At 40.3% G+C, this 25,284-nt stretch overlaps 1 protein-coding gene across 5 annotated transcripts in view; it reads right to left on the bottom strand.

Moving 5' to 3' along the window:
• The window catches only part of PCNX1 (pecanex 1), a 151,553-nt gene extending 126,493 nt beyond the window's left edge, over positions 1–25,060 (bottom strand). For all 5 annotated transcript variants that reach the window (XM_073895437.1, XM_025869773.2, XM_025869774.2 and 2 more), the window contains exon 1: positions 24,541–25,060. In XM_073895437.1, the coding sequence (XP_073751538.1) occupies positions 24,541–24,693 (153 nt within the window). In that variant the 5' untranslated portion in view covers positions 24,694–25,060. The remainder of the gene's footprint in view (positions 1–24,540) is intronic.
• Positions 25,061–25,284: the final 224 nt, after the last annotated feature.

Genomic DNA, 25,284 nt, shown 5'->3' with positions numbered 1-25,284 from the left:
TACTAGATTTAAGATTAAGTAATTAGCTTAACAGAAAAAATGATTTAAGGAGTGAACATAGCATATTTAATACCACCATTTACTCATTTTCCATAAAGGCAACTCTGACACACTTAACTCCGTGAATATGAGCTTTATCCAGTGATTAACATATATTTACTAAACGCCTATTAAGTACCAGATACTCCTTGAAAAGAATGTTAATACTGCAGGGTGCCTGAGTGGCTCAGTCGGTCGAGTGTCTGCCTTTGGCTCAAGTCATGGTCCCAGGGTCCCAGGATCGAGCCCTGCATCGAGCTCTCTGCTCAACGGGGAGCCTGCTTCTCCCTCTCCCTCTGCTTGTGCTCTCTCTCTCCCTCTCGCTCTGTCAAATAAATGAATAAGACGTTAAAAAAAAAAATGGTAATACTGCAATAAACAAGATCCTTACTCTTCCTGAGCTGAAGAATGACTAATTCAGTGTTCTACCCAGCACCGGGTACTTTAAGTGGATTATCTCACAATAATGCTTTGAATAAAGTACTATTATTACCTGTATTTTATGGATAAGAAAAGTTGAGGCTATGAAGTCATTTGCCCACAGCTGGTAAGTGGTAAAAATAGTCCAACTCCAGTGGTTAAGAATCTGAGTTTTGTGGGGGTTTATTTATATAGTAATATCTATATCCAACATGGGACCTGAATTCACAACCCCAAGATCAAGAGTTGTAGGCTCTTCTGAGTGAGCCAGTCAGGTGCCAAGAATCTGAGTTTTTAACCACTACACCTGGCAGTCTTCCCTCCAAGGCAGTGTTCCGCAACTTTTTTTTTTTCATTATCACCCTAAGGAGCCTTTTCAGACATTTTTTCCTCATCACTCCTGTGAAATAACTGAAGTTACATACACACACACACACACACACACACACACACACACACACACACATTTATTGGTTTCTGCCCCTGGTTCCTGGCACAGAGCTCCTAAAACCCTTGGAATTCCTAAGTGAGAAGAATCCTAGGAGCATCTTTTGTTCTAATATTGGTCTTTGACTCGGGTTACTGACATCTAAGTCCCTTGGAATCTTCTGGGTGATGGGAATGTCTCTGTTCTAATGAGGTAGATGGTGGGCTCCTGGATGGGGGCTGGTCATCAGAAAGACCAAGCCATAATTAGAACCTTGGGATTTCAGAGGAGAGGGGCTGGAAATGGAATTAATAATTGATGACACCTGCATGATAAAGCCTTCACAAAATCCCAGTAGTATGGGGTTTGGAGAGCTTCCAGGTTGGTGACTATGTGGAGGTGCTGGAGAATGGTGCACCCAGAGAGGACATGAAAACTCTGCACCCCTTCCCACATACCCTGCCCTACGATCCTTTCCAGCTGGATGTTCATCTGTATGCTTTATCACATCCTTCTGTAATAAAGTGGTAAACAGTAAGTAAACTGTTTTCCTGAGTACTGTGAGCCACTCTAGCAAATTAATTGAATCTGAGAATGGGATCACAGGAACCTCCAATTTATAGGCAATGGGTCAGAAGCACAGGTGACAACCTGGCCTTGTTACTGGCATCTGAACTGGGGGGAAGGAAACCTTCTTGTGGGACTGACTGAGTCCTTAACCTGTGGGATCTGACGCTCTCTCTAGGTAGGGTCAGAATTGAACTAAACTGTAGGACACTCAGATGGTTACTAGGAGAATAGCTTGGTATGGGAAAACCCCCACACATCAGAAATGTTTTAAATGTGGTAGCAGCATAACAGTAAAAGAAAAACACACAGAAAAATACATGGAAGCATAGGTTTTCAAAACACTCCCCCTCATGAAATGTTATCACCAGATACACTAATGCTGTATGTACAGTATGTACATGTGTACTTTATACATAGAACGGTTTCTTCACCGCCCACCCTCCCCCATCAAGTAACTAATGTTCACCCCTTGAAGACAACACCATATCCCCTGAGAAAGTATGCTTTAGAGCAAGTTTCTTAACCTCAGCAATGCTGGCATTTGGGGCCAGGTAATCCTACATTATGGGTGCTGCCCTATGCATTAAAGGATGTTTAGCACCATCCCTGGCCTCCACCAACTAGAAATCAAGTGGTAACTATAGCAAAGTTCGGTTAAAATCCCCCAGCCCTAGAAACATGCAGATAAGTAGCAGCAATTGCTTCTCTTGCTGCCCTTTACGCAGTCATAAGAATTACAGTTCCTGATTTCGTCCACAAAAAACCTGGAATGGATGGGATATAAGCAGACTGCAAATGCTGTACCTCTGCAGCTGGTGTGAAGGAGCACATGCAATAGCAGCAGCAAGAAGGAAATAGTGTTTTATATAAACATAGCAGGGAAAGAACCCCACATTAGACCAGTAAGTGAAAGGACATTAAATTTTAATAAAATCCATTTATAATACATGCCATAGAATAAGGCTAAGTAACCCCTCCCTCCAAAATGATGAGTGAGACAAATTATCTCCCTTTAAGTATAGATGAGAACCATAATGAAATCCCTGGGAGAACATTGTGTTTTATAATGGGCTTCCATTGTATTCACACAATATGCAGTCAAAAGGAGCCAAGATTAGGATATAATTAGACAGTGATGGGAAGGGCAGCTCTGAGAGTTCCAGGTTCAGAATACATATCAAAAAAGATCAGGGGACACTAAATTCATCTCAAATCCATCACAGGTAGGCTTTCAGGAGATTAATCAGAAAAGCACCTTGCGCATCTGTGTGGAGGAGGATGGTGAAGAGAGATGCGCTGGTGGTCCTGTCAAAGGGGAAAAGTGGCAGGGCGAGGTGCATGACCCTGAGCCAGTTTCTTCAACTGTCAAACGGGATAACAGCATCTTCATTTCACATGGCTATGGAGATGATTAGAGGAGAAAATGTGAAAGTGGATGATGCATGGGCATGTAATAATGGCACAATAACCATGTTTTCAATCACGTTTAAGCAATGTAGTGGCCAAAAAAAAACTAAGATAAGCAAACAGAAAGACCTCCAAATAGAAATGGCTCAGAGGAACCAAAGATGAGCTACAAAAAAAGATGAGCTAGGTAAGACTTGTGAGACCTCAGAATACCCGAAGGTAAATATTTTGTCTGACAGTGCACAACTAAAGTCATTAAAAAATAGAGACATGTTTCTATAACATGGTAAAGAAAAGGAATCTATACTTCAAATAAAAATATATTATGCTTAATAGTAAAACACTAGCATTCCCATTAAAGTTGGGAACCAGGTAAGGCTGTCTGTATTTTCAACATTATTTAATACAAATATATAAAGTACTATGCAGGGCAATTACACAACAGAAAAAAGTATAAATATTGGAAAGAACTTCAAATTATTTTTTTACAAACATAACTGCATATCCGAAAATCCTTTTAGAATAAGGAGAAATTATTAGAAAAAAATAAGCTAATTTAATAAAGTGTCTGGTTGCAAAATCAGTAAATTAAAATCAATTGTTTTAGATGGGATCCTGAAACAGAAAAAGGACATTAGGTAAAAACTAAAGAAATCTAAATAAAATATGGACTTTTAAGTTAATAATGATTTATCAAATATTGGTTCATTGGTTATGATAAATGTACCATAGTAATCCAAGATGTAATCAACAGGAAGAAATGAGTGCAGGATATATGGGATTTCTTGTACCACCTTTGCAACTTTTCTGTTAAGTCTACAACTATTCTAAAATAAGTTATTTGGGGGGCGCATGGGTGGCTCCGCCGGTTAAGTGTCTGCCTTCGGCTCAGGTTGTAATCCCAGAATTCTGGGACCAAGTCCCTCATCAGGCTCCCTGCTCAGTGGGGAGCCTGCTTCTCCCTCTCCCTCTGCCGCTCTCCCCGCTTACACTCTCTTGCTTGGTCTCTCTCCCTCTCCCTCAAATAAATAAAATCTTAAAAACAAAACAAAATAAGTTATTTTTTTAAAAAATCAATAGTTTTCTTATACATAACCAATGACCAGTTAGAAACAGTAAAAGAAATGGTTCTATTTATACTATGTTAAAAATTAAAATATAATAATAATAATAAGGGAAAATGTACAAGGTTAACAGAAAAAAAACTTAAAAATTCTCTTTAGGAACATAAGAGAAAGGAAGAGATCACCTTAACTCAGTATTATAAAGAAATCAAATTTCCCTCCCTGAAGTAATCTACAAATTCAATGCCTTCCAATCACAAATTCCATAGCATGCCTGGGAAACTGAACAAAATGGATAAACATGCAAGAATAGCAAAAGACAAAACAAAAACCAGCACCAAAACAAAAAACCTAGTAGAACTAACAACACTCCTACTGTGAAAAATATTTACATATATAAAACAAGGGTTACCAAAAAAATATGGTATTCATGTTAAGAGCTGATAAAACAGAAACCAAATACCCCAGTGGGAACTTAGATTATGAAAAGGATGGCATTTAAACTATTAAGAAAAATATGAGATGGTTTAATAAATTAGGTTGATTGGGACAACGGCCTATCAAAAAAAATTTTTTAACTAGACAATTACACATTGCTTACAGCAAAATAAATTCCAAATGGGCTAGACTATAAAATTATTAGATGTCTGCAATTATATTACAAAGGACTAATCTTAATATGGAGCAGTGCTCAGATATAAGAAAAAGCGAAGAGAAAATAGATAAAGCACATGAACTCTTCACAGAGAAATGAAAAAAAAAAAACTCTTAAGCGTATGAAAAGCTGGTCAACCCCAATCAAAGTAAGAGATATGCAAATCAAACCGCTCTAAGATACTATTTCTTACCTATGAAAATAGCAAAACTATGTGAGGCTGTGGCACATGTGAGCACAAACATAATCTCATGTATTGCTTCCAAGCATGCTGAGTAATACAACCCCTCTGAAGGGCAATTTGGCAATATCTTTCAAAATTACAGAAGCATTTATCCTCTGAACAAGCAATCTCATTTCTAGGAATTTATCTTAATACTATACCTGGACACAGCTAAGATGACATTTATACAAATTATTTACCCCAGTATGGTTTGTGTTAACAGAAGTTGGCAAACAAATTAAATGTCTATATATATAATATATATGCATATAATATATAAGATAGATAATATATATTAATGTATAAATATATTATACATACATTATATAAGATATATAAATATATGTATATATATAAATAATATATACACACAATGGAATTCTTTGCAACTATTTAAAAAAAAACTGAACCCAACAAACAAAAATTCAGGACCAGACAGCTTCACTGATGAATTCTACCATTTAAAGAATAACAATCCTTCTCAAAATCTTCCAAAAAAGAGAAAAGGAACAGTTTCAAACTCATTTTATGAGGTCAGCATTACCCTGATGCCAAAACCAGACAAGGACACCACAAGAAAATTACAGGCCTATATCTCAGATGAACATAGATGCAAAAATCCTCAAGAAAATATTAACAAACCAAACTCAATAATACATTAAAAGAATCCTACACAACACGATCAAGTGAGATTTATTCCAGAGGTGCAAGAATGGTTTTTCACAGGGGCACCTGGGTGGCTCAGTTGTTAAGTGTCTGCCTTCGGCTCAGGTCATGATCCCAGGGTCCTGGGATGGAGCCCTGAATTGGGCTTTCTGCTCTGTGGGAAGCCTGCTTCTCCCTCTCCCACCCCCCTGCTTGTGTTCCCTCTCTCGCTGTCTCTGTCAAATAAATAAATAAAATCCTAAAAAAAAAAAAGAATGGTTTCACATCTGCAAATCAGGGGTGCCTGGGTGGTTCAGACAGTTAAGCATCTGCCTTCAGCTCAGGTCATGATCCCAGAGTCCTGGGAGAGAGACCACCCCGCCCCGCCCCCCCTCCCTGAGGTCAGACTCTCTGCTCAGCAGAGAGCCTGCTTCTCCTTCTCCCTCTGCTTGCCGCTCCCCGCCCCCCCACTTGTGCTCTCTGCCAAATGAATAAATAAAATCTGAAGAAAAAACAAATTTGCAAATCAATGTGATAGACCACATTAACAGAATGAAGGATAAATCATATGATCAGCTCAATAGATGCAGAAAAAGCATCTGACAAAAGTCAACATCCATTTATAAAATTCTCAACAAAGTGGGTATAGAAGGAACATACCTCAACATAAAGGCCTTATATAACAAGCCCACAGTTAATATTAGACTTAACAGTGAAAAGCTGAAAGCTTCTAATAGATCAGGAAAAAGGCAGGATGCCCACTCTTACTACTTTTATTCAACATAGTATTAGGAGTCCTAGCCAGAGCAATTAGGTAAGAAAAAGAAATAAAAGGCATCCGAATTGGAAAGGAAGGAATAAAACTCACTATTTGCAGATGACATATTATATTTAGAAAAACTCAAAGACTGTTTAAACCAAAATACCAAGAAAATCTATTAGAATAAATAAATGAATTCAAAAAGGTGAGGATTTAAAATCAATATACCAAAATGTGTTGTTTCTTTTTTTTAAAGATTTATTTTTTGAGGAGGGTAAGGGAGCACACACAGAGGAGCAGAGGGAGAGAATCTTCAAGCAGACTCCCCGCTAAGCACTGAGCCCAACAGGGGGCTTGACCCCATGACCTGTGTGAGATTATGACCTGAGCTGAAACCAAGAGTCAGCCTCTCAACCGAGGCAACCCTGTTAAGTTTTTATACACTAATAACAAGCTATCAGAGAAATTAAGAAAACAATCCCATTTACAACTGATCAAAAAATAAAATACCTCTGAATAAATTTAACCAAGGAGGTAAAAGACCTGTGCACTGAAAACTGTTAGACACTGATGAAAGACACTGAAAGCGAACCACAAATAAATGAATATTCTATGCTCATGGATTGAAACAATTAATATTGCTAAAATGTCCAGGGATGCCTGGGTGGTGCAGTCAGTTAAGCAACTCACTCTTGGTTTCAGCTCAGGTTGTGATCTCAGGGTCATGAGATCGAGCCCCAAGTTGGGAGACTCTCTCTCCCTCTCCCTTTGCCCCTCAGCCCTAATAAATCTTTTTAAAAATTGCTAAAATATCCATACTACCCAAAGCAATTAGACTCAATGCAATCCCTAACAAAATTCCAATGTCATTTTCCAAAGAAATAGAAGAAACAGTCCTAAAATTTGTATGGAACCACAAAAGACTCAAAGGAGCCAAAGCAATATTGAAAAAGAACAAAGTTGGAGGCATCACACTCCCTGATTTCAAGCTACATTACAAAGCTGCCATAATTAAAACAGTATGGTATTGACACAAAAACAGACACACAGATCAGTAGAACAAAGAGCCCAGAAATACACCCACACATATATGGCCAATTAATTTACAATAAAGGATCCAAAATATACAATGGGGAAAGGACAGTTTCTTCAATAAATGGTTTTGGGAAAACTGGACAATCATGTGCAAAAGAATGAAACTGGACCACTATCTTACACCATACATCAAAATGGATTAAAGACTTAGAAACCTAAGACCTGAAACCATAAAACCCCTAGAAGAAAACATAGGAAGTAAGCTCCTTGACATTAGTCCTGGCAAGGTTTTTTTGGGGGTTGACACCTTAAGCAAAAGCAACAAAAGCAAAAATAAACAAGTGGCACTACATCAAACTAAAATGCTCTGCACAGCAAAGGAAACCATCAACAAAATGAAAAGGCAAAAAAAAAAAAAAAGAAGAAGAAAAGGCAACCTGCTGAATGGGAGAAAATACTTGCAAATCCTATATATGATAAAGGGCTAATATCCAAAATTATAGAGAACTCCTATAACTCAACAGGAAAACATCAAACAGATTAAAACATGGATGGAGGATCTGAACAGACTTTTTCCAAAGACATAAAGATGGCCAACAGTACATGAAAAGGTGCTCAACATTACTACCAGGGAAATGCAAATCAAATCCACAATGAGATATCTCACACTTGTTTGAATGGCTATCATCAAAAAGGCAGGAAATAACAAGTGTTGGCAAGGATGTGGAGAAAAGGGAACTTTTGTGTACCACTGATGGGAATGTAAATTGGTACTATGGAAAAGAGTACTGAAGTTCCTCAAAAAGTTAAAAGTAGAACTAACATATAATGCAGCAATTCTACTTCTGGGTATTTAGCCAAAGGAAACAAAACTCTATCCTGAAAAAATATATGCACCCCTTCATTCACTGCAGCATTATTTACAAAAGCCAAGACACAGAAACAACCTAAGTGTTCATCAATGGATAAATGGATAAAGAAACTGTGGTATATACACACGACTGAATGTTATCTAACCATAAAAGACAAGGAAATATTGCTATATGCCACAACATGGATTGACCTTGAGGGCACTATGTTAAGTGAATTAAGTCAGACAGAGGGGTAAAAAATAAACATGATCTCTCGTATACATGGAATCTAAAAACAAAACTAAAACAACTGAGCTCATCGATACAGAGAACAGACTGGTAGTGATTACCAGAGGTGGGGGGTGGGGTGATAGACAAAATGGGTGAAGGAGGTCAAAAGGTAAAAATTTCCAGTTCTAAAATAAGTCATGGGGATATAATGTACAGTTAATAATACTGTATCGCAAGGTGGTATAGCAAGGGGGCGCCTGGGTGGCTCAGCTGGTTAAGCGACTGCCTTCGGCTCCCCTCATGATCCTGGAGTCCCGGGATCAAATCCCACATCGGGCTCCCTGCTCAGCGGGGAGTCTGCTTCTCCCTCTGACTCTCTTCCCTCTCATGCTCTCTATCTCTCATTCTCTCTCAAATAAATAAATAAATAAATAAATAAATAAATAAATAAATAAATAAAATCTTTAAAAAAGAAAATATTGTATCACAGGGGCACCTGGGTGGCTTAGTCGTTAAGCGTCTGCCTTAGGCTCAGGTCATGATCCCAGGGTCCTGGGATCAACCCCAGCTTTGGGTTCCCTGTTCGGCAGGAAGCCTGCTTCTCCCTCTCCCACTCCCCCTGCTTGTGTTCCCTCTCTCGCTGTGTCTCTCTCTGTCAAATAAATAGAACCTTAAAAATATATATATATTGCATTGCATATCTGGAAGTTGCTAAGAGAATAAATCTTAAAAGATCTCCTCACAAAAAAATTGTAACGATGCATGGTGACAGATGTTAACTTATTGTGATCATTTCACAATATATACAAATATCGAATTATGTTGTATACCAGAAACTAACATAATGCTATACATCAAGTGTATCTCAAAAAAAGAAAAAAAAGAAAAAAACAAACAAACACTGAAGAAACCCTTTTGGTACTGATGCATATATGTTTAAGATATATTAAGTGTGGGGGGAACAATATACAGAATACTGTAGGTGGGGGAATTTGAATCTGTAGGTTGTGGTGAGATTCACAGTGGTTTCTTATGGGAGATAGTACAAGTGGAGAACTGGGAAGATGGTGGGCAGGTATAAAAGGGCAAATTTTGGGCACCTGGGTGGCTCAGTTGGTTGGGCGACTGCCTTTGGCTCAGGTCATGATCCTGGAGTCCTGGGATCGAGTCCCACATCGGGCTCCCTGCTCAGCAGGGAGTCTGCTTCTCCCTCTGACCCTCCTCCCTCTCATGCTCTCTCTCATTCTCTCTCTCACAAATAAATAATAAATAAATAAAAGGGCAAATTTTTACCACCTTTAGAGTAATATGTGTGTGTTTTAATCTAACTATGCAAATTTATTCCCAAATTTAAAAAATTCGATGAAAACATGGATTTTTTTAATACTTTTAATAGGGAAGGGCTTCAAAAGCCCGAAGAAAACTAGTAAATGTGGCTACTAAAAATGTTAAATTTGTATGTTCAAAAAACTCAATCATAAAGTTAAAAGACAAAGTAGGGAGAAAATTTAATATATGACAAAGAGCTGATTTTTATACATAAAAGGGCTCTCAAAAATCACTGAGCACAACAGGGGCGCCTGGGTGGCTCAGTCCTTAAGTGTCTGCCTTTGGCTCAGGCCATGATCCCAGGGTCCTGGGATGGAGCCCCGCATTGGGCTCCCTGCTCAGCGGGAAGCCTGCTTCTCCCTCTCTTGCTGTGTCTCTCTGTGAAATAAATAAAATCTTAAAAAAAAAAAAATCACTTAGCATAACATGACTTTCAAAAGATAAAGGATACAGAAAGCAACTTAAAAAATATGTCTACTAAGCATATGAAGATACTTGAACTTATTGAAGAAACAAATTAAAACAAGATGCCATTTTACACTATCACACTGCAAAAAATTTGTAATAACCAGTGTTGGTGAGAACAAAAGGAAACAGGTCCTTTCACATCGATGAAAATATAAATTGGTATAGGTTTTTTTGAGGTGTAATTTGGCAACATCTAGGTGAATTTAAATATGCATACTCTTTGACCTAGCAATTTCTTTTCTAGAATCTTATGCTGTATACTCCCATAAGGAAGATCTTCTATACACAAATGCACACCACAGCATTGCTGATTCTTACTTTGGTCTTTTGCTTTGGACTATACCTTTATTATGGACTGTATATACTCATACAGTTTCCACAGACAGTACTGTTTTCATGGTAATACCTAAAACTGATTTTTTTAACTGGAAAGTGAAATGCTCAAGAAATATTAAAAAGCACCATGTAAGCACCACTATTATCAGTACTATACAAGTACTGATACTGATAATTCAGGCTGAATTAAAGTTATTCAGTAATTTATTCACTGATGAAAAATGCAGAGACCTAAACCGACAACATAACTGAATTAAAGTTATTCAGTAATTTATTCACTGATGAAAAATGCAGAGACCTAAACCAACAACCTAACCAGGAAACAATAAGTTATTTTCAGACATTCACAAATAAGAGACCAAGACCTCCCAGGCTAGTAGCTATTAACTTGAGTTATCTATCAGAGTCACCAATGGGCTTTTTCTGTTGGTACATTTGGGGTTGTTGTTTTTATACATGTCCAGAATCTCCTCTCAGGTACAGATTTATTGGAATGAAGCAAAATAGAACCTCAGGCAAGTTAATTCCCAATTATTAGATGGTGGGTTTGGGATTCTTTTTTTAAGAAAGGTAACGACAGCTCTGTCCCATGTATCACCTGTGAAGAAGCCTGTGTCCCGGGCTATATGCCAGCAATTCTCAAGTAGAGCATCATGACAGTCACTAGCAAGGAACATAAAAAGAATTTCCAATAGTCTTCCAAAGCTGCTCAATAACTTCCTTTAAAAATTAATGAAAGGCAGACTCAGGATTATCTCTACAACAGCCTCACTCTAGCCTGTGCTGATACACCTTTTGCTGCAAGAGAAGGAAAAGAGATGAACAGTGACTCAGAGTGAGCAGAGAAGTGTGGGGCATAGTTTGAAACCATCCCATGGAAAATTCTAATTCTCCTCAACCTATTAACGAGCAAAAAAAATATAAAGTTATAATTAGTTGAAAGCCACACGCCAATGCCTACAATAGTGGGAAAAGCTATGTGGTGCATTCTGTGATTTTACAATTACTTTGACTTTCCTTATTTTATGTACCAATACATTTTTATTAAGCCAAAATAGACACATAACGAAAGCTTGAGTAACAGTGACACTGCATATGAACAAAAATGATGCCAGTAAAATCTGTCAGTAAATATGTAAGATTACCAAATCAAAGGCAAAGCAACAATGAAAGGGAAATTTGCAATACAACACTAATCATGTTAAATATCATGTTAAAATATGTGAATTCTAAAAACTATAACTCTGGACAATAAAGTTTAAGTTTACAGGAACTACAGAGAATAGAGAGGAAACAAATGACATTACAATTAGACAAATCCATAATGTAGGACATTCTATAAGATAATTAGCCTTGGGGTGCCTGGGTGGCTCAGTCGGTTAGGTATCTGCCTTCGGCTCAGGTCGTGATCCCGGGGATCCTGGGATCAAGCCCCTCATAGGGCTGGGCTCCCTGCTCAGCAGGGAGTCTGCTTCTCCCTCAGTCCTTCTCCTCACTCGTGCTCTCTCCCACTCTCAAGAAAATAAAATCTTAAAAAAAAAAAGATTATTAGCCTTGACTAATTAAAGTCAGTTGGATGGGGGAGAAATGATTTTTTTTTTAAAGATTTTATTTATTTATTCATGAGAAACAGAGGGAGAGAGAGAGAGAGAGAGAGAGAGAGAGAGAAGCAGAGGGAGAAGCAGGCTCCCAAGGAGCAGGGAGCCCGATGCGGGACTCGATCCCAGGACCCCGGGACCACGACCCGAGCCGAAGGCAGACGCTCAACCATCTGAGCCACCCAGGCGCCCTAATGGGGGAGAAATGATTAAACACTAACTGCATCCCTGGTTTGGAAAAACTAGCTATAAATGACATTTTGGGGAATAACTGGGGAAGTCTGAATATAAACTAGATGTTAGGTATAAGAGAATTATTTTATCTTCAATATGATAAAAGTGTTATGAAGATGAAGCCTGAAGCATTTAGTGGTAAAGTCATGATGTATCAGATGTATACATGTAAAAGAATGTGTATACAGATATATGTACTGATATATGTATCAGTATATAGTTGAAGCAAATATGATTTTTTTAAGATTTTATTTGAGAGACAGCGCGCACACATGCACTAGCAGGGTGGGAGTGGAGGGCGAGGGGTAAGGGACAAGTGGGCTCTGTGCTGACTGCTCAGCACAGAACCTGCGGCGGGGCTCAATCTCATGACCCTGAGATTTTTTTTTTCTTAAAAGATTTTATTTATTTATTCATGAGAGACAGAGAGAGAGAGAGAGAGAGGTAGAGGGAGAAGCAGGCTCCCAAGGAGCAGGGAGCCTGATGCGGGACTCGATCCCAGGACTCCAGGATCATGACCTGAGCCGAAGGCAGACGCTTAACCATCTGAGCCACCCAGGCGCCCGACCCTGAGATTATTACCTGAGCCAAAATCAAGAGTCAGCCTCTTAACCAACTGAGCTACCCAGGTACCCCATAAATATGATTTTTCAAAAGGTTCATAACTGCTGAATCTAAGCAGAGATATGGATGAATATGTGTTATTCTTCCAACTTTCTTGTTCATATAAAAATTCATATTAAGAAACTGAAAAAAAGTACTCTAAGCCTATTCTTCAATAGCACATACTGCATATTTTAATATTCCTGTGGCATAAACGACTGAAAAAAGGTAAGATTTTTTGATAATACAATTTTTTTAGATCAACTAAATTTATTTACCTTTAAAAAACCTTTAAATTGAGGATTTCCTTACTAAAATGACCCAAAAGCCCTCTTTACTCCCTTGCAAAGTTCACTTGGATTCTGTCTCAAGGGTCTGTGATGCTTGTGGAAATGATGTGCAATGCTTCATCTGTGGCGTATGTTGTGGCATAAATAAGACAGTGCAAATGATAATCGGTTCATCTGGGTTCTTTTTAACTATTTGTTTTTATATCCTTTCCTTTAACCATTCCAGACACTTATTCAGAGACAGTATTATTATGGATATAAATGATATTGTGTGAAGTTAAAAAAATAATTCACTGAGGAAGATTTAACGTTGGATATACTACAAAAAATACTTCATAGCAGAGCAAATCACTACACCTCAGAATATATTTTCTTTTAATAAACAATCTTTTCTCCAGAACAAAGATTCATTTCCCTGGTGGGAAGATTATGGGAAACACTGCTCCAACTCAAATAACAAACCTCATAAAGGTCCCCCCACCTCAAAGCCTACCACAGTGCCCAGCATACAGTAAATGTTTTGAATGTAGAATTATCCTTTGCATACAGCCTTCTAGGAAATATGTGCATCCTCCTTCCAATTCCTGAACACTGTATGACACATAAGGAATTAGTCATATTCTACCCCTGTAATATGGTTGTATATTTGTCTCATGGCCTCTAATTTATAAATTGGGAAGAACAGCATTATACAGGAAGCTAAGACACTGCTGTCCATTTTACGTGAATGTCTAAAGTCATTTTCATCTTTAACATTATTTCATTTCATACAATTTCTCATATGTGAAATATTTCAATTTTAAAACAGCATAACATAGGTTAATGGGCAATGCATGATTCAAAAATCATTCAGAATACACTCCTTGTGGGGCACCTGGGTGGCTCAGTCATTGAGCATCTGCCTTCCGCTCAGGTCATGATTCCAGGTCCTGGGATGGAGCCCCGCATCGGGCTCCCTGCTCTGCGGGAAGCCTGCTTCTCCCTCTCTCACTCCCCCTGCTTGTGTTCCCTCTCTTGCTGTGTCTCTATCAAATAAGTAAGTAAAATCTTAAAAGAAAAAAATACACTCCTCATGTCCATCTCAAATGTATTGATCCCAGACATAAAACCTTTCATTAATTTTTCTTATAATATACAATTTAATAAGTAGTTGTAAATTGTAAAATTCCTTAAAAAAACAGAATCCCAAAATGGTAAAGGAAAGCAGCAAGAAAACCGTATTAGAGGATACTAAATGCAATTAAATATCCCGGATTGTATCCTAAAACAGAAAGGGAATATTAGTGGGCAAATTAGTGAAATCCACATAGCCTATAGTTTAACAGTTCTGTACCAATGTTAATTTCTTCATTTTAATAAACGCACCATGGTTATGTAAGATTTTAATATTAGATAAAGCTGGGCAAAGGGTATACAAAAACTATACTGTTTTGGTGACTTTTCTGTAAATCTAAAATTATTTCAAAATATAAAGTTTTAAAGATAACTTTAGTGGTTAAATCTGTTTAGTTTACGTCTAGACAACACTCAGGCAGTAAGGAAGGGTAGGAAAAGGAAAACACCCAGATACATAATTCAAGCTTCTCAAATCTGTGACTAATCTTCCTGCCTATTCTCAGCACAGTTGGCACTCGGGGTTCTATTTGGTCTGTACAAAGCTCTACAGAATAGAACTTTTTTTTCCCCTAAAAACCTCAAAAGGAAATGGCTTGCCTTTCCCTAGGTTTTTTCTTTCTTATCATAACACAAAGCAACACAGAGACTAGCACCAGCAGTGCAAGTTTAAAAAGATACAACCCCTCTGGTTCTAATGATAAGAGAAAGAAATTCTGAACTATTTTACAATTCTACCAAAGAAAGCATTTAACCAACTTTTTCAGGAAATAAACAATCAGAATCAGTAGCTACTAATTTTATTGTGATTTGGTAAAATGCACCTATATATATTAAAGAAGACACCAGTAGGAAAACATATGTTGCAATATGCCCTTTTCCATACCATTAGTCAATGCTATTTTTGTGTTACTATTCCTGGGTATCTTGGGTGTCTCAGCCCACCTACAAAAGAACTCTCCGCCCTCCCCAGCTATGCAGACACAGGAAAACCATCTGATTTACCTCAAATTATACATAACAGAAACAATCAACCTCTTCTCAAAGAAACATTTTGCTTATTTATCAGTTGCCTGCTATGAAAATTATCCGACTACAGAATATAAAAAAAAAATCAAAGATTAAGTTATGTGATATACGTTAGTGCCATAAAATCCTTAATTTGTACTAAGTTTGAATTAAAAAGTACTTCTAGGGAAACTTCTGTCAAAAACAGAATATTACTGAAATAGTTTTATTTAACATTCATTGAATAATAAATTTACAACAATAACACCCTGTTTGGGAAAGTGTTGAGTGGAGGTGGGAAGTACTCTCAACAATGCTGATGAGAATTTAAATTAGGACAGCCTTCTCAGAGGGCAAGTTGGTTTTTGTTGTGGTTGTTTTGTTTTTACCATTTTCTTCTTTTCAAAATACTCTCTTCCGATGGCTTCTGTAACAGGTTCCTTTCTTCATTTTCTTCTTGCCTTTCTTATCTCCTTTGCTGATTTTTAACTGATGATTTTTAGGCCTTGGAGTTCTGTCTGACCCATATTCTTTTTAATGAATTATCCCCAGATCTTATCTACTTGTGGCTTGGAATTATCCCCTGTCGGTGACAACTATACAGAGGTGATAATTTGTGAGTAAAGTTCACCCCAAATTTCTCTCCTGAACATTCCTCTTCAACAATCTGAACTCACATTCTTCAAAGGTATCTTCAAAATTGCCAAGCAACCCTACCATAAAGCCAAAAAGTGAAATAAGGTCCTCTCTACAGGAGACTAAAGATGAACAAACTATAATATATTCATACAAAAGAACACTGCTCACCAGTAAAGAGGAACAAGTTACTGATGTATACAACATGGATAAATCTCAAAAACATTATGCTGAATGAAAAAGGCTTAACACAAAGGTAATGCTACATGACTCCATTTAAATGAAGTTCTAGAACAGGATAATCTAATCTACGATGGGGGAAAATATTCAGAGTAAGGGTGAGAGAGTTGACTGGGAAGGGCAAGCAGGAAGTTTCTGGGGTGACATTAATGGTCAACAACATGATGGGGCTGCACTACACAGGTGCATGTATTTATCAAAATTCAAAACTCATCCAATGGTTTGCTAGGATTTGTGACTATTAGAACTCTAACTGATGATATGCATGCTGAAATGTTTAGGGTAATCTGTATTGATGACTGCAAGTTACTTCACAAGCATCCCCCTTTAAAAAAAGGGTCTTAAGGGGCACCTGGGTGGTTAAGCGTCTGCCTTCAGCTCAAGTCATGATCCCAGGGTGCTGGGATCAAGCCCCACATCGGGCTCCCTGCTCAGCGGGAAGACTGCTTCTCCCTCTCCCTGCTTGTGTTCCCATCACACTATCACTCTCTGTCAAATAAATAAATTAAAATCTTAAAAAAAAAAAAGGTCTTAATAGATTGAGGGGTACACAGATACACGACATGTAATTTAAAAAATTATAGAAGCCAGGTGGTGGGTATAATTCTCCCAACTTTTCTCTATGTCTGAAAATTCTCATAATAAAATGTTGGAAAAATTTAACTTTCAGTAAAGCTAGCTAGCAAAGGCCAACTACGCGGTTAAATATATGTATTTGAAGGCAGGAAAAGGAATAGAAACCTTCCTAGTTTTTCAATTACCAAATGATTTAACAACTGGGAGTAATTTCTCAAATGGTAGAAAATATTCTATCTTTAACAAAAGACACTAAAAGATTTTAGCAATCAATAGCTATTTTTGTAAATTCACAAGCATTTCTAGAAGTTGACAAATATGGCTGCTTTCCTGGGAACTTCATTTGTAAACCATCTTAATGTATCCTTAATTTATTATAGGTGACTTGAGACAAGAGCTATATCTATGTTATAGCCAATTATGGAAACAATTACATATACCTTGATACTTACGGTTGAAAATACTGGTATGAAAAGGCACAGGATATAGGTCAAAACAGACCACCAACTATTCATCAAACTTTCCCTAATGGACACAGAAGAGGGGCACCTGGGTGGCTCAGTTGGTTAGACTGCCTTCGGCTCAGGTCATGATCCTGGAGTTCCAGGATGGAGTCCCGCATCGCATTGGACTCCATGCTCAGCAGGGAGTCGGCTTCTCCCTCTGACCCTCCCCCCCTCATGTGCTCTCTCATTCTCTCTCTCAAATAAATAAAATCTTAAAAAAAAAGACAGAGAAGATACTAATAAGATACTAATAAATAATCACGTTTAAGTGCTAACTTATAATACAATAACTTCCCTAATTAAAAACTTTTTAGGAAACAAACTGTTTTAGTCCTATAGTCATCATAACAAAATACTGTTTACATCTTTAAAATATTTTTAAATCTTTGCAAAAGAAAATGACATGAGGGCCTCAGAGAAATCCTTACTAATAAAGGGTTTTTATCATTCCATAGATGATAAACATCAGCTACAGAAAATACAATAAAATAACCTGGAAGAAAAAATTGAAACCTTCATAAATTTGATATGGACAATTTAGTTTCTGAATATAATCTCTCCATAGATTTATATAGTATATATTACTATATGTATGTGTGAATATGTTTATGAAGTTTCATATACAAAAAAACTTATATATGCTACACTTTGAGTAATTTAAGGGCTTTTCCAGAGTTATTCTACATTTGATTTTTCAATAATTCTATATTTGATTTCTGTCATGCACACTGATACTGAACCTAACCCCCAGGTAAGATGTAACTCCACCATACAATACAGCCTACCAAAGTAATTCCCCACTCCTAAATTTTCTCTGTCAGTTATGTTGGTAAGTCTAAAGAAGGTTCACATATATTATGAAAAATTCTTTCAACAAGTATTTAGTCAAAGCTTGTATCAGCCAAGCATGACAACAGACACTGGATACACAATGCCAAATAAATCACATGATCCCAGGCCTCACAGAATGTACTAGGTATTGGTGGGGGAGAGGTATTAGAGACAGCAAATAAGTAAACAAAGATACGTGTTTATGTTTAGAACCATAAAAGAAAATTACAGGGTGGAATGCTGGAAAAAAGAGAGAGAACCTGATTATGGCTATCAGGTCAGACCTCTCTGAGGTGATGGTATTTAAGCCCAGCCCTAACAACCAAGCAGCAGCCAGCTTTGCAAAGAGCAGAGGGAAGAATATCCTGTCAGGAGTCACAGCACGTGCAAAGGCCCTGAAGGAAGACAAGCTCAGTAGGTTGAAGTAACCAAAAGTCCAGTGGTGTAACTGTGGCACAAATTGCAGACAAAGGTAGAATTAGTTTAACTGAGGCCTTAGTAAGAATTTTGGATTTTATTCTAAGTGTAAAAGAAAATCACTGAAGGATATTAAAAAGGGAGAATGACATGAATAGATGGATGTCTTCTACTTTGCAGAGTTAAGAGCTGTAAAAGGCAAGAATAGAAGCTATAGTAGTAGTACAGATGAAAAAGAAACAGTGTGAACTAGGAAGTGGAAAGGAAGGTCTGAGATACTCGGATAGAACCAGTAAGATTTGCCTTTAAGGCAAGGGGGAGGAAGACAGTATGAGCAACTACATACATGATGGTGCCATTAACTAGAGTGACAAAGAGTAAAAAAACAAGTTTGGTCGTCATGGTGTGGGGAAGGGTTAGCAGGCAATCAAGAACAATTTAGACATGGTATCTCTGAGATGCCTGTGGGACAGCCAAGAGGATATGATGAGTAGGCAGCTGGATTTAGGTCAGAGGATGGGACTTAGGGGCATATTGATCAGGTTTTTTAAGCTGACCTGGATGTCTATAAAATACAAACAAATGGGCCACCCTCCAGATATTCTGCATCAGAATGACCACACGCACACGCACATTTTTAACACGTTCAAATTCAAGTGATTCTGACATTTATATAAATTGATTTTAATGTTACATAGTTCATCACCTAGGGGGGCGCCTGGGTGGCTCAGGTCATGATCCCAGGGTCCTGGGATCGAGCCCTGCATCAGGTTCCCTGCTCAGCAGGGAGCCTGCTTCTCCCTCCCCCACTCCCCCGCTTCTGTTCCTTCTCTCGCTGTCTGTCAAAATAAATAAAATCTTTAAAATATATATATATAGTTCATCATCTAGGGATATAATATTTGGAGAAGAAAACAATAATCAACAAGTTAACAGTTTGACTAATAAATCAAGAGTTATCTAATTTCCAGTCATACAGCATTATAGAGGAAATCGGTGTTCTAATTGGCCATTCTTCCAAATGACATTTACTAAAGGCCACTCTGAAGGTGAATAACTTTTTATTTCATAAATATTTGCTTATAAAATACACATGAAATATCTCACAAATGAGTAAATCAAGGTTCAGAAAGGCAGAGTCTTGCCCAAAGGCCTCACAATCAGTAAGAGCCAAAATTCACAAATCAAGACAACACCAATTCCAATCTGCTTTCCACAACACAAAAGTGCCACAAAGCTCATGACTACAAAGCTCACCATCTGTCACATGTCATGTGCAAAAATGATTAGTTGATCCTTTAACAACACAGATTTTTCTTAATAAACACAGCAGAGTACTATAAATGTATTTTCTCTTATGACTTTCTTAACACTCTTTTCTCTAGCTTACCTTATTAAAACACAGCATATAATACATATTAACATACAAAATATGTGTTACTTGACGGTTTGTGTAACCAGTAAAGCTGAGGGTCAATGGTAGGCTGTTAGTAGCCAAGTTTTGGGTGGGGGGGAGTCAAAAGTTATACGGTGGATTTTCAACTGAGTGGGGGTTGGTGCCCCTAACCCCCATGTTGTTCAAGGGTCAACCGTACAGCAAGAGAAAATGGGGTGAGTGTCTTAAGAGAAACAGAAGGGACAGTAAAAAGAAGGAAAAAATTACTTCTTCATTTTCACTAAATGATTTATAACTGCAGAAACTATAAATTCTACCTTTCAAAGTATCCACAAAAGCTACTAACAGCAAAAGTGTTTTACTCCTATACAAAAAGCCCTGAGGGGCGCCTGGGTGGCTCAGTTGGTTAAGCGACTGCCTTTGGCTCAGGTCATGATCCTGGAGTCCTGGGATCGAGTCCCACATCGGGCTCCCTGCTCAGCAGGGAGTCTGCTTCTCCCTCTGACCCTCTTCCCTCTCGTACTCTCTCTCATTCTCTCTCTCAAATAAATAAATAAAATCTTTAAAAAAAAACAAAAAAACAAAAAGCCCTGAGACTCTACTAATTTAATATGTTCATAGACTTTGAGTCTTTAATTTAAAAAAACAAACAGGAGGGGCGCCTGGGTGGCTCAGTCATTGGGTGTCTGCCTTCGGCTCAGGTCATGATCCCCGGGTCCTGGAATGGAGCCCCAAATAGGGCTCCTTGCTCAGCAGGAAGCCTGCTTTTCCCTCTCCCTCTGCCGCACCCCCACCTTGGCCCCCCAGGGCTTGTGCTCTTTCATGCACATGCTCAAACTCTCTAAGTCTTTGAAAATAAAAAATAAAAATAAAACAAAAACTACCTATGCAATGGCTACAAAAGCCCTTATAAATCCCAGCTCTTTATCTGCCTAAGGTCACAAAACAAATCATCTGGGGCTGACCTCAGGTGTCCTCATCAGTAAAATGAGAACACAGCGTTTGGGATAAAGAACCTATTCGCTTCATAGTCACTATCCTTGATAGTTATTATTGGAAGAATATACAAATAATAATCTATAACTGTCAGAGCTCTTATTTTTACATGGAATGTTGGATTTTGCCTCAAGTGTATACTTCCAACTGTCTGCCTCAATACTGTAGAACTAGTAATATTTCTGAAAACGTTGACAAATCAGGGCATGTGGGTGGCTCAGTCGGTTAAGCCTCTGCCTTCGGCTCAGGTCGTGATCCTGGTCCTGGGATCAAGCCCTATGTTCAGCTCCTTGCTCAGAAGTTGGCTTCTCCCTCTGTCCCTCCCCATCGCCTCGGGTGCACATCCTCTCTCTCTCTCTCTCTCTCAGATGTATAAATAAAATCTTTAAAAAATAAAATAAAATAGGGGCGCCTGGGTGGCTCAGTCGGTTAAGCGGCTGCCTTCGGCTCAGGCCATGATCCCAGAGTCCTGGGATCAAGCCCCTATGGGGCTCTCTGCTCAGCGGGAAGCCTGCTTCTCCCTTTCCCTCTCCCTCTCCCCCTCCCCCTGCTTGTGTCCCTCTCTCGCTGTCTCTTTCTGTCAAATAAATAAAATCTTTAAAAAATAAAATAGGGCGCCTGGGTGGCTCAGTTGGTTAAGCGACTGCCTTCGGCTCAGGTCATGATCCTGGAGTCCCGGGATCGAGTCCCACATCGGGCTCCCTGCTCAGCGGGGAGTCTGCTTCTCCCTCTGACCCTCTTCCCTCTCATGCTCTCTATCTCTCATTCTCTCTCTCTAATAAATAAATAAAATCCTAAAAAAAAAAAATAAAAAATAAAAAATAAAATAAAATAAATGAAAATGTTGACAAATCGTCTTTGCTGACTGCCCCTAGACTAGAATCAATCCTGACTATAAACTCAGGGTCACGATGTACTTACCTTTTCACAACAGTTCTAATGCTTGTAAATTGTTCCTTGCCCCCAAGCTAGATTTTAAGTTCCTTGAAGGCAGAAGCTGTGTCTTGTACATTTCTAATCATTCAATATCTGAGTGGTTACTATGTGTCTGGCACTGATTTAGGTCCTGACAACACAGCAGTGAGCAAAATAAAGTCTCTGCCCTCCTCAGAGCTAATACTCCAATGAAATAGGAGATACTAATATATATCAATAAGTGATAAGGGATATTAAAAAAAAAGGAGGGACAGAGGGCTAGAAAATACTGTAGGAGCCATGTTACATAGAGTTATCAGGGAGAGCTTCACATATAACTGAAATCTGAGTAAGTGGAGCAAGTCACAGATATCTGGAGGGGAGGAGTCATGGGGGGTGGGGGGGAGCAAGTGTGAAAGCCCCGAGGCAGGAATATTAGTTATTATGTGGGAAAAATTCTAAGGCGGCAAAGGGGTGGGGCATAATAGAGACACATGGGAGGGCAGGCTCTGAGAGCAGAAGAGTGCCATGATCTATGTTTCAAAGAATCACCAGACTTCCATAACAAGAATAGAGATTAAAGAATAAAAGCAGTGAACCTCATTAAAATCCTGCAATAATCCAGGGGAGCCATAATGATTGCTTGAACCAATTGAGTGATGATGATGATGATGAACTGGATTTTAGTTGGGTTTTGAAAAGAGAACCCACAAGATTTGATGAACTGGATGTGAAAAGGGAGAAACATGAATCAGGGAGATATTTTAAAAGATTAGGGAGAGTAGACTTGCCGTTAACTGAGACAAGAAAGTCAGTGAAGCAATTTTCCCAGAATCTAGCAAACTGCTCAGTACATAGTAGACAAATGTTTGTGAATTAAACTTAACTGAGTAAATTCCCAAAATGAAACAGTAAACTCAATGTATTGCTTTCTATTTGCTCTAATTTCCTTTAGTAATGTTTGCTAATTACACAAAGACTTAGCCACTAACACAGTTCACGTGCTTACAAGGAAACATTACACAGCGGCACAGCAACTAATCCTTACATCTCAAGTACCAGTTTCAGTCTTAAATTTACAATTCTCCTGGATATAAGAGAAATCTGCTATGAAAGCTCTGTGACAGCCTGAGGATTCTTACACCCGAAGTAATTAACCTGTTCCTTAAGGATGTCATATTCCTGGAAGGTAGAGCAGTGCAAACAGAACCCCCTAAGCCAGAATTAATTGAAAATTATAACACTTCATGATACATTTTCAGAATGGGACAAGACTTAACAAGTCCCCTAAAAAAATAAGTCATCAGTCATCAACATTTTTTTAATTTTTTTTTTACCTCCAGCAGTAAGTCCCTTCAAAACAAGTTTAATGAAAAACTAAACTCTGCTTGAGAATGTGAAATTTCGCACATCTTCCCCCAAGCTGGCACTTTTCCTGCCAATCAGTGAAAAGGAGCTTCACTTAGGAAAGAATTGGGTAGCCTCACTTTAGCACTTCTTTAGGCGTACTCCCAGACTTTCTAATCCAGCACCCTTACTATATAGCTCCATGAAGAGCCACAAAGTTAACAGAAATACATGAAAAGGAATTCTCCTAAAATAAAAAGTTTTCCTTTCCTGCCTTCCGGTTACTTTAAAAACTTAATTGAACCTTAAAAAAAACCCTGAAGTTTAAGTATCATCTCTCTTCCGTATTAGTTTCCCTAATGCCCCACCCTAACCTAATGTGTTAAAAAAAAAAAAAGTGCGTACAACTTCCAGTGAAAATACGGCGTAAAAACCTAGATCCTTCGGAGAAGCTGATCGTACTGAATTCAGCAACAGGCAGTACTTCCTTTTTCCTATCAGTAAACGGCCTTGAACCAATCCAAACAAATCTGAAATGCCAGCCAGATTCCCCGTATCTCCCCCGCTCCCTCCCCCCAAAGCTGGCCTGGAAACACAGCAGCCACTGACCACAGAGCTGAACAGAAAAGAATCAGTGGTAAGCAAAAACAATGATCTTATAGAGGCAGGAAGGTGAGTAGCCAGGTTTTCAACCACCACCTATTCTCGAGGAAGAGCCCGGCCGCCCCACAATCATGTTCCCAACAGAGCCGCACGCATTCTTCCCCCGCTCCGAGGCCCCCCGCACGCGGACCAGAGGCGAGGTGGAGAGAGGAGAGCGAACCGCCTCGGGTGAAGGGAGTGCCCAAGGGGGGCCGGGGCCCGGGCCCGGGGAGCGGAGCGCAAATAAGCACGCGTGCCAAGGATGAATGCGGCGTCCCTTAGGAGCAGAGTGCTCAGCGCCTGCCACAAAACGTGGAGAGCAGGGAGCTCTAATTGGGCTTTCCTCTTGGGTGGACAGGCTGGAGGGGCTACAGGTTCAGGACTCCCTAAGACCGGGCCCAGGAGGTTACTATTTCCCCGTAAAAGGGTGGGGCACACGGGGGCGCCAGGTGGGGGCTGCTGCTGCTGCTTCGTCCCTCCTGTCATCACCGCCATAAGGGACACCCTAAAGAGGAGAGAGTGGGGACTCGGTGGGGGAGGGGATCACTACAGTCAGTGGGGCAGTGGGCCCCGAGGGGGCGGCGGGCGCGCGCCGGGAAGAGGAGAGGGCGCGACCCCGGCCCGGAGCCCGGGAGGCGCGAGCACCCGCGGGACTCTAGAACGCCAGCGCTTCCCGGCCAGCGACAAGGGGAAGCGGGAAGGGGCCACCCTCCTCCCCGCCCCCACACTCACCATGTACAGGGTGAAGGGCAGGCCGAGCAGAAAGAGCCACAGGTAGAGGTGCAGAGCGTTCACGAAGGTGGCCTGGTGCGGGTCGTAGTACCAGCCCCCGCTGAGCGCGGCCCACACCCCCTGCCGGAGGATCTGCAGCGTCTGCGACCCCATCCCCACCCGGCGCCGCCGCCGCCGCCGCCGCCGTCGCCGCCGTCCCCGCCCCGGCCCCAGCTCGGCCTCGGTCGGTCGCTGGAGCCCGCAGCTGCCCCGTCTACCCCCCTCCGGAGCTCCGGGAGAGCGGGCCGGCGCTCCGGCGGTCGCTAGGGCTGCTGCAGGAGGAGGAGGAGGCAGCTAACGAGGAGGAGGAGACCGAGGAGGCGGCGAGCGGCGGGGCGGAGGAGAGCGGAGGAGAGGAGGAGACCAGCCTCCACAGCGCCGCCGCCATCTTGTCTCCTAACACCCGGAGCCGGAGCCAGGCCCCCGCGCCCGCGGCCCGCCAGAGCCGCCGCCGCCACCGCCGCGACCCCCGCCGGCCACCAGCCTTGGGCCTGGCGGAGAGGGAGGCCCGGCGCCCGGGACGGGGAGCAAGCCGCGCCCCCTCCAGCCCCTCCTCTCCGCCCCTCCTCTCCGCCCCCCCAGGCCAGCTCCCCGCGGGTGCACGCAGCGCCTCGGCTACCGCGGGCGCCTCCTGCCGGCGCCGGGAAGAAGCGTGCGCGGACGCGGACGGGGCCCCGGGGGGCGGGGCTCTGGGACACCCCTTTC

This window comes from Callorhinus ursinus, unplaced genomic scaffold (genome assembly GCF_003265705.2).
Source record: "Callorhinus ursinus isolate GAN/ISIS: 27379988/994484 unplaced genomic scaffold, GSC_fseal_2.0 scaffold8, whole genome shotgun sequence".
In the NCBI taxonomy this organism is placed as follows: Eukaryota; Metazoa; Chordata; class Mammalia; order Carnivora; family Otariidae; genus Callorhinus; species Callorhinus ursinus.
The sequence above is the reverse complement of the archived record's forward strand: the minus strand, read 5'-3'. Positions and strand labels throughout refer to the sequence as shown.